Below are 10437 nucleotides of genomic sequence, written 5' to 3' on the forward strand. Positions count from 1 at the left end.
TCTATCTCTTTGTTTTGTGGTAAAATGCTAATTTTGCGACATGTTTCGCAGCCATCTTCTCTCATCGTTTCAAGAGCCCTCACATCTACTGGACCAAACACTCGTGATTGATGGACTCCATTAATATAACGACATCAAAGCCCAGGATAGGAAACATGTTTATGAGGAGCATAATCTCAATTGGTCAACATTGAGAACAGCAACATTACTGGAAGATGAAAGCACGTCTCTTTTCATCCGTGCTCGTCGTGCTCGTCTTTCTCTCAGAGAGCAGCGCGGGGTTACCCTCAGAAGCTACTAATGATGTGTTGCCTTCTGCAGGGATCACTCATCAATCTGTGTGTGAGCCGTCGTTTCCTGTCATTATTTCTCTAAGGCAGCTGTGATGAACAATAGGAGGGGAGAGAAGGTGATTAAGCCTCCCCACCTTTACCCCACATGTCTTGTCATCTTGTGTTAACATCACGGCTCATTTCAAGGTGATGCTGCCTATCAATCACATGGCAGTGTGAGACGTGATTAATGCTTCTTCCCTCAGTTCACCAGCTGACAGACGGATGTTATTATGATCGGCCCCTGTGGGGAAGCTTTGGAAGCTATAGTGAACAAATATTAGCTTCGTAACATTCACATTACCTTGCACTGGATGTAAATATTTGAGGTTATGCTCGACAAGTGGATTCTTAGCATATTTAATGTGTAATCCACCACTATTGGGTGCCTACCAACAGAGGTGGGAAGTAACTAAGTACATTTATTCAAGTACTGTACTTAACTACCATTTAAAGATACTTTTACTTTCAATCTGCATAATGAGTACTTTTACTTTTGGTACTTTAAGTACATTTTGATGCTAATACTTTTGTACTTTTACTTGAGTCACATTTTGAATGCAGGACTTTCACTTGTAACAGAGTATTCTTACACTGATACTTCTACTTTTACTCAAGTACAAGATCTGAGTACTTCTCCCACCTCTGCCTACCAATGCACATATAATAAGAAAATAAGACACTGAGTTAGATTTTTGAAGGTTTCAGGAAGTCAGAAAACATTGGATTCAACAAGCTATTAAGAGCATGCTCCCCTTCCTCTCATCACATGCAGGCTCATTAGAATAAACTGCCCCCATCTAAATATATTCGACCATGGCTACCTTTGCAACTTTCTTCGCAAGCCAATCAAAGCAAAATGCTTTCTCAGGAGGGATGCTTAAAGAGACAGGCACTTTAACAGAGCATTTAGACAGAGGGGGAATACATTCAGACGGTACGAGTCAAATAAAGTGTCTTTTTAACATTAAAGTATGGTAACGTGATCCAGTAGAAAACAACATACAAAGATGAGCTAATAAATGCAAAGTAAGACAGACAAGTAAGATCAAATGACTGCAGATTATATCAGTGCATGACAGTCTGGCCCAGTGGTTAGAGACCACACGATGCCGGATCAGATATGTGATGGTGATCAAAATTAGACACTGAAGCAGAAGGTTTGATGATAGACCGAAAATGATTTGTGACGAAGTGGTGACCTAAATGGCTTACATCTGTCCTAGGAACTTCTATCATATCATAAAATGCCCAAAACAGGATTTTATGAGACACAATGTTGGCGTTATGGTAACATTTGAAGTATAATTTTACAAATTGCTTGTAGTTCTAAAACTTCACTTTTTCGCTGTACACTGTCAGAAATAGTCTGAGTTGAATTGATCAGTACTTCACTGTTGTCATTTATCAGTCTCTTTACAGTTTACAGCTGAGTATTTAATTTGAAACTGTGCGACACTGACCTCTGCAGGATGGCAGGAGTGTAGACATGACTGTCACTTTTTGCATTTGAAATGTCAGACTTTTCTTTACTAACGTGTGTAATTTGATTTGTTTCATACGTATTAAACCATTAGTTTAAAACATTAGTGTCCGTGTGATGAAGGGGAAATGTTAATTCCCATAATTGATAGTGCTACATTTAAAATTAAGTCACCGACTCATCCATAAGGTATCTCCAGACTTATAGAGATGTGGGGGGGGGGGGGGGGCGGGGGGGGGGGGCGGGGGTTGTCATTCTAGCTTTGTGGCATTTCAGGAATGCTGACTCACACTTCCTGTTTCCTGTTCATTAAGGAAGTGGCTGGGTTTAACCCCTGGCTACCGCGGCCCTTCCACTCTGTTATCTCCAAGATACTGCCGGGGCCCTCAGGGGATGCTTAATCTAGAGGATCAAACCCACTGTAATTTAGAAAAGTCAAATGCTTTTAAAAGCTTCCTGTATGCAACTCTTTGTAATCACTCATCACTTTTACATTTTTCTCCTTTCACCACTATTCGGTGTGAAAGTTAAAATACCAAACTTTTATTTGGTCTGCAAAAGTGGTTACACATGATTATTATGTTTGTAAGGGATATCCTGTGCATGCAAAGCCTCGTTATGACTACCGCCTTTTTTTTAAATGGGTCACTCCTCTCTGTAACTGTATGCGTTCTGGATTAATTCATATAAAAAAAGAAATGAATCCACTTTTTCAAAATGCTTATTATACTCAATTCTGATTAGTCAACAAATTATTTCTACATTTTATCAAAAGCAATGATTTTGGTTTCCATGTGAAAGGGGGGTCGTTTTTTAAATAAAAATAGTTTGCCGAAACTGGAAGGAAAAATAACACGTAAATATTTTTATTTTCATAGAACATATGCAAGTACAAACACTTTCTTGTATCCATTGAAGGACTAAAGGGATAATAAAGGGGAGGGGGGGAGTGCAAAGGATTGTGCTTGTATTCTCAGGCTGCTCGTTTCTGTACCATGCAAATGATTCATCTTTACCTGGTCCAACTTTGCCGGGTCTATAGGCCTTTTAACAGCACGTATGGACTGTATGTTTTACATTGTTCTTCTTTTACCAAATCCTAATTATGTCTTCTCATACTACATGGCAAGAATGTGAGCCATCAATACCAGGAGTACGTGGCATTAAACGTTTCCTTTCTGAATACAACTTGTTTGAGATGGTCTTACTGTCGCCGCGTAATCAGCTGCTTTCTAATTCACACAGATAGGAGTTTTTAAAAATCGGTTTATTTATAAGTAAAAATATGTTTCAGTCTTTAAAAACAATAACTTTGGTTAGTCCTCATCCTTTACCTATGTAAATGTCACATCTCTTTTGAGGGCACATTGCGGTCTTCAATGGTATCATCAGGAAAACTTCCCTTTAATCACGGCTGCATCTCATATTGTCCCTCCGTGGCGATGAAGAAGTCGTTAAGAGTGTTCTGCAGAAACTCAAAAGTGGGCCGGTTTTCAGGCCTCTCCCTCCAGCACATATTCATAATGTCATAGAGTTCCTGAGGGCAGTTGTCCGGACACGGCATCCTGTACGACCTATCTAGACTCCTGATCACCTCTGGGTTTGTCATCCCTGATCAACATAAAGAAAGCAGGCCGTGTGAGACATTAAAATATATTTCGTCATCGTGTTGTGCAGTTTTCATAAGCTTCAAAGTACATTTCCACTGTTTCTAGACAAATTAAATTGAAGTTAATTACATTTATTCTCTCATTTTTACCTATTTCTCACTTCTCTTACCTGGGTAGGGTATTCTTCCATATGTGACTATCTCTGTGAGGAGGATCCCAAAGGACCACACATCTGATTTGATGCTGAATGTGCCAAAGTTGATGGCCTCTGGAGATGTCCATTTGATGGGAAATTTGGCGCCTAGTTGTGGAAAGAGGATGAAAAAGGCAAAGGAAATCGTGTTACTCAGTAGGGAAATTCTTAAGTATGTAGGTATGTATGTTTGTGTATTTGCTTTCGCATGTAATGAGACAGAATATTTTATCCATATCACTCACTGCTGAGACTATATAGATGTATGCATGAAAACACATCACATGTTCAAAAAATAATGGAAATAGTGTATAATTGTAACTAATGTCAACCTTTATATTTGCAGAAAACACTTCATATTAGTTTTATTCAACAGTCATCAGATACAATATTAAAAAACACATTTATTTGATGCTTTCCGCGCCTATTTACATTTTAGTAGGGTTTGCCGGTGCTTTGGCTCCCTTCAAGTCATTCTCTCAGCATTCTCTAAAATTCTGTCTGCTGCCTTGGATGCACATACTGTACCTTCTTGAGCTGTGTATTCTGTCTCAATGATCCTGGCCAAGCCAAAGTCTGCTATCTTGCAGTGATGGGTATCGCTGACCAAAATGTTGGCTGCACGCACATCTCGATGAATGTAGTTTTTCATCTCAATGTACGCCATGCCTTCAGCAATCTGTCATATTGAGAGAAAGTGAGGAGTGAAAGAAGAGGCTTTTTAAAAAGAATTATCATCATGTCCTCTGGTCAGTGTGCAGAGCTCCAGCATGTGTGTATACTGTATGTATGCGTGAATACTGTTTGTGTTTATGATAATGGCAGCAGTGGGTTTAACAGGATGGGCCGACTATCAGCAAAGGCAAAAGGCTTTTTTTGAAAGGGGGAAGAAGTTCTGAGGGAGTGCACTGTAAATGGAAAACAACACGATTTCCTGTCCGGATGTTAATAATTGACGTAAGGGGAGTCGTTCAAGCCAGCATAGCAAAAGCCGTACCACAGAAACCACACAACTACTGCTGACAGTAACCATGTGTACTCATATCCTAGCAGTTGTTAAAAGCACATATAAAAACTGACGTTCAAAATGGTATGATGCAGCCTGTGTGTACTGTATATGAGGCTTTGAGGTCAAACATTTTTGTTTTTGTCAGAAAATACATATTGTAATGATGTGCTTTGGTGATTTTCTTGTAATAAAAGACAGACGCACTAACAGGCAAAGTGAAAGAGTTCCTTCCTATTTACTAAGTTTTCTTAGAAAAAGCTTTCACAGCTATATTGAGAGGTCCGCACCACAATGGCTGCATACAAAAATACGATTCTTTGCACTTACAGAGATCATGTTGTTAAAATTAAGCAATCGGTTTCACACCTGCGCTGACATGTCTATCAGCTTATTCAGCTTTAGCTTCCTCCCTTCGTCGGATTTTAGAAAGTCCAGAAGACATCCTGCAGATGAGAAAAAGGAGAAGGGTGATAACTCTATCATCATATAAAACATATAAAGTGACAATTTCAAAGAAACATTGCTGCTTAATAAAAAATACACGGTTTAGATAAGGTTAGATGTTCCTGCACTTTACGCCTTACATCATACTTAATATGTTTTATTTCACTTTATTGTCCGATCCACAGAAAATGAGTCTGCAACCATGATGATCAATTATAGTTTTACATTTTCAGGAAAGATGACACATTTTCTCTGGTCTCAGCTTCTCAAATGGGGAAAATATGTTGGATAATTATTTGTAGCCCTTTTTCCCAACACTTATTATAGAGAATTCTTCAAAAATCATCAAAAATATCCCCTTTTTTGTGTCTCACCATTGAGCATGTACTCAGTGACGATCAGAATCGGCTCCTTGCTGACCACAGCATGGAGGCGCACCAGCCGCTCATGCTGCAGCTGCTTCATCAGGTTGGCCTCCTGGAGGAAGGCCTCCGGCTCCATCGTTCCCTCCTTTAAAGTCTTTACAGCAACTTTCTGGGTAGTCTTATAGTAACCTGCAGTGGGAATCAAAACGGGGCGCTTATCTCACTGCACTCTTCCATCTAGGCTTAAAAAAATATTTTCAGGATGATTTGATAGCTTCTTCTCACCCATCCACACTTCTCCAAACTGCCCGGCCCCCAGTTTCTTCACCATCTTCAGGGTCTCTCTGGGAATCTCCCATTCATCAGGGGCCCATGGCAGCTCGGGTGCCTTACCCTTACAAGGAGCATGCAGCCGCTGGCACAAGCCGTCTGCTGTACCTGCACCCACACGTGACACATGAGGACGTAATCAACAATATTTTGTTGCCTCTTTATTTTCTCTACTTTATTTTCTAACTACCTGAAACATACCCATGAGCTACTGCATTAAAAGCCACTCTAGAGAAGGCCTTCTCATCTTGTGGTTTAGTCACAAGAGTGGAAAAGCAAACAGGAAATGCAAAACACAACTTCCTCTTTCAATAAACTTTAGATTCACAGAAATAAACAAACACAGTTTTTTAAATGACTTATTAGGAAAGAATTCAACTCTGATCTGTTTATTACTTACGGGTGTAGTATTGAACCATTTCCTGTAGGGTTGGGAAGGGGTTGGAGGGGGAGATGTAGTAACCACCTTTGTCCAGACAGCGAATCTTGTAGTGTTTTACCACATCTCCTTGTTCTGGTACATGATCTCTGACGGACAGAGAGAAAGACCCTAAAGGGAAAACAAGTAGACCATACAGTTACATTTAGTTCTTAAAATAGGACATATTCGCATGTTTTGAAATGTTATTCTAAAAGTCTACTTTGGGGCGTGATTATAATAAGAGGCTGTGTCAGTCACCTTTGCTGGTCTCGCTCTCTCGAACTATGAAGGCCCCTGGTTTGTTTCCAGGGGCTAAAAGCATACGTTCGGTGTCTCTCCTACTTATGTCCCTGTAAAACCATCTGCAGAGAAGAGAACCACACAATACACTGCATGTAGATCATCTGAAAACACATCCAAATGTATTTAACAGTACAAAGAAGTCTTATCTGCCATGCACTGTGATAATTTCTTACCTTTCCACATCCAGTGTATCTGCTCTGGCAACATAATTACACGGGATGAAGCCTTCCTGTCCGGTCTCCAATAATTTGGCTGTCCACCATTCTCCGTTACTACAAACATGGCAGATCATTTCTATTCCTCTGCGATAGAAGGACAATTTTGTTTCACTGATGTATATACTAAGAGAATACTTACGCTTGTAAAACGTTAAATTTGTCTCCCTTTTTGAAAGGTAGATCCCTGTCGTTGGTCGATTGAAAGTCATATTGTGCAACAAAAACTGCAAACAAAGCGAAGTGATTTTAAGGGAAGAGCTCTGATAGCTACTCTGGACATAAAAGTTATTATAGTGAAAGTATATAGCAAAAGCATACAGAGTTTCACTGTCTGTCAGTAACATGAACACTATCCTTCCCCCAGAAGAGAACATAGGAAACACAACTTAGATTTTAATCACTAATAGTTGTGTCCCTGCACAGCAACAGTCAATTGCAAAGACGCAGAAGAAAGATTGTCAGAATGCGTGAGGTTAGTGATTACCAGTATCCGTAATGGGCTGTTCACTTCGTGCCTAGAGAAAATGAAAAGATTTCTTTTTTTAACACTCAGAATGTGCAAAACGTGAATGAAAAACAATGGCAAATGAAGTACTATACTTACTATGTGATTAGATGGGTTTGTGGCCTGAGAGCTGTTTTTTCTTTTGTCAACTTTCACCTGTTTCTGGTCACTGCAAGCGCAGCCCATCCTGCATGTATAATGGCAATCTTCAGTGATACAGCATACTGTCAACAATATGTTTTAGTTTATATCTCACCTTTATTATAAGCTCAAGATATTAAAGGTGTTATTTATTGTGCACTTACAGCCAGATACTAACACTCATGCCGATCTCATTAAATATATTACAATAATTAAACTACCAAGCTTTTTTGTGACTTTTTTCACTGTAATAGTATAATATAATGCTGCATAATGACTCCTTTTGAAATATCAAACACCACTTTGTTCTACCTCACATATTTACAGCATGTTTCTTTTTGTGCTTATTTGTACCTGATAAAGCACAGGATCTTTACTGAAGCTGTTTTCACTCTCCCCTCCTCCCACTGCAGGGCTCCGTCTCTGAACTCATGCCCAGTGCTGTAAATAATAAATTAAATGTGCTCAAAATCAGCGTGTTTATGAGAGGACAGACTCATGGTGAGCTTAAAAACAAATTGCTTTCAATACGAGGAAGTGAAAACGTCTTTTCCCTTATCTTTATATCAGAGCATTTGCATTTACTGTTTCTAACGCCATCATGTCATGTCAGAGTTCCAAATAGAGAAACAAAAGTGCTAAATATAACCAAAAGAGGAGGTTGCATGGACATACTGTTTAGGGCAGTGCGAAAGTTTCATGTTTTCATGAGGATGGTGCACATATTACTGCTGTTTAAAAGTAAAAATGAATATAGAAAGGAGACAGTTTAGGCCTCATAGTAGATCATAGATAGTAGTAGGTTATGCAAATGTAGAGTTAAAAAGCCAACTCTTGTACAGTTCAAATCTGCTATAGCAACACTTGAGTGTAAGAGGCATGGACTAAGCAGTGTGGCATTATTTGCATTATTTGATGTCAGCATGTAAAGTATGTGTCTGCAATTTCACGGCAATATCGAACAAAAACTTCAATTATGCGATAAAACCATATAAATGTAGAACTTCCCTCAGACAACAACTGATGATGGCAATCTTAGAGCTTTAAACCCTACACATTTCTCATAACGAGTAATTAAAACAGTTCAAAGGGAATATGAGCTTCATATTTGCACACACTAGTAATTGTTTTTTTCTCAGTCTACGTTTATTTGAATCCATAAAGTAATGATAGTTTCTAACCGCTACTGCAAATATTTTCCTTTAATTATCATTAATATGTGACAACCAGTAAAACTCTATTAGCATTGAACCATTCAAGTCATTTTATTTTCTACCATTAAAACCTGCTTTTTAAATGTACTTTTATATATTAGTCCAACACTGTTTAATATGATTGTTCATTATGTGGGCTTCTGTTAGTACTGGTAGATTGTAATATGAGATTAACTCACAGAAGATAAATACCTTAAACTTGTCCCCCAGCTTGTGTCTTCAAAAGTACTCCAGATGCAAAATGTCTTCAATTTCCTGATTGAGAGTTAACGCTGTCAGTCCTTCACTGTCTGTCTCTCTCTCTCTCTCTCTCTCTCTCTCTCTCTCTCTCTCTCTCTCTCTCTCTCTCTCTCTCCTCTCTCTCTCTCTGTTTTTAGTTTCTTTTTTCTTCTCTCTCCCTCTAAACACGGCCTCCCCTGAGGGACTACAACGGGTTTACTGTAAATAGATAGCACTGTCTATTTATTTTTGTCCCATAGTTCCCTTAACCCTTGCATCTGAAGCAGATTATCTAAAACAACATTACACATATCCTCATCTGCGTATTCAATGTCAGTTATTTAACTTATATGAAACTCTACAAAACAACAAATGCAACTCAACCAAGATCCAGTTAAACAGAAAAGGGAGTTTACTCGTTTCGGCAGAACGGTTTATTTCCAATTTGTGTTGTGTAGATATCTGTGCATATCAATTGAAATCTGTAGAGCTGTGTTTGTATGGTTTACTTGGGTTGACTATAGGTGTGGTTTTGTGCTCTGTGCTATATTTAAAACAGTAGGCATAGTTTCCATGACATGTGTTAGTTCCTCAAGTGGTTGTAGCTGTGGTCGGCTTTTGTTTATCTGTAAACTTCTGTGAAGCTTCACACTTTCTCTGCACAAGATGACACAGGTTGCGAAACCCTCTAATGCAGGTGTATTCAACTAAAATTCAACGAGGTCCAGTTAGAGAGACTTTGCTCAAGCAAAGGTCCAGAACTTCAAAATGTCTAACTGGCATTGTGAATGAGTGTGATCATATATACATTAGCTGTGAGCTAGTAGCTGTATCAACGTCTGCATGTAATCAACAACGTACTGTCTCATGAAACGAACAAAATACAACTCAAAAACAACAATATTTATTCTCACTTGAACTATACAGATTTACAGTATAATACTGTAGATATTTTGAATGTTCCACTCGGGCTGCGTTTGAAAATGTGTGCATCTTAAAAGTGCTTAATTTTAGAAAGATTAAATAAAGAGCAGCAGCAGCTTGAGTTTCCCTTTGTCTTTGTGTTTCACATCTTAACAGTTTCAGCCAATTATATAACATATCAGTCCGAACACATCATAACAATTGAACAGTTTTAAGGTTTTTCTTTCTTTCCCTCTTATATTCCACTCCTTCACTGACTTTCTTTTGTTCAGTGAGAGGAGCTCTAGCCTGTCACCGCCGTCTCTCTCTGTCTCTCGCTAACTTGTCTCTTCTTCTTGTGTTTATCCCCCATGTATCGCTCACTCGCCCCTGTTGGCACCGGTTAAAAAGGAATTGCCCCGCCAAAATAAAAATCCCTTATTAATGTACTGATTATATTTCCGGATCCGTATAGGTCGGCGTCAGGGTCTGGACCCGGACCGCGGTCCGCCTGTTAGTGAACTATGCTCCAATTGAAATACAGTATTGGAGTATCTGCACACATGGATATTGTGAAGAATTAAGATGTCTTTCTTCTAAACCTGTGTAAGGTCAAAGGTCGAATAGAAAAAGAGAAATATAGACTTCAAAGTGGTACATGTTTTGCACTGTTTTCTAATAATGCAACTTTTTATTTCAAGAAGTAATATTATATTGCAATGCTAATTTGTCAAATGTTACTTTTCC

The 10437-nt window shown here is 38.8% G+C and overlaps 1 protein-coding gene across 4 annotated transcripts; it reads right to left on the reverse strand.

The window, feature by feature from the left end:
- Nucleotides 1–2659: 2659 nt before the first annotated feature.
- On the reverse strand, nt 2660–8895 carry blk (BLK proto-oncogene, Src family tyrosine kinase). Of its 4 annotated transcripts, none has more exons than XM_063902282.1 (14): nt 8761–8860; nt 7709–7795; nt 7313–7400; nt 7193–7223; nt 6848–6932; nt 6664–6762; nt 6446–6549; nt 6167–6316; nt 5722–5874; nt 5446–5625; nt 4994–5070; nt 4147–4297; nt 3595–3726; nt 2660–3426 (listed from the first exon to the last, which is right to left on the reverse strand). In XM_063902282.1, the coding sequence occupies exons 3-14, from the start codon at nt 7397–7399 to the stop codon at nt 3224–3226; spliced, it is 1452 nt and encodes a 483-aa protein (XP_063758352.1). In that variant the 5' UTR covers nt 7400; nt 7709–7795; nt 8761–8860; the 3' UTR covers nt 2660–3223. The 4 variants fall into 4 exon arrangements, with proteins under 4 accessions (XP_063758352.1, XP_063758355.1, XP_063758353.1 ...); XM_063902285.1 differs by having other exon boundaries at nt 7313–7437; nt 8761–8833; XM_063902283.1 differs by having other exon boundaries at nt 8748–8786.
- Nucleotides 8896–10437: the final 1542 nt, after the last annotated feature.

This window comes from Eleginops maclovinus, chromosome 15 (assembly GCF_036324505.1).
Source record: "Eleginops maclovinus isolate JMC-PN-2008 ecotype Puerto Natales chromosome 15, JC_Emac_rtc_rv5, whole genome shotgun sequence".
Lineage (NCBI taxonomy): Eukaryota > Metazoa > Chordata > Actinopteri > Perciformes > Eleginopidae > Eleginops > Eleginops maclovinus.

Bases quoted from the DNA above. Each gene is read 5' to 3' on its own strand.
- blk (XM_063902284.1), bottom strand. From the start codon at position 7,399: ATGGGCTGCGCTTGCAGTGACCAGAAACAGGTGAAAGTTGACAAAAGA. The intron at 6,317-6,445 runs GTGACTGACACA...TTTTCCCTTTAG, and splicing joins AGAGAGCGAGACCAGCAAAG to GGTCTTTCTCTCTGTCCGTC. The intron at 5,875-6,166 runs GTAAGTAATAAA...GTGTGGGTGCAG, and splicing joins AATGGTTCAATACTACACCC to GTACAGCAGACGGCTTGTGC.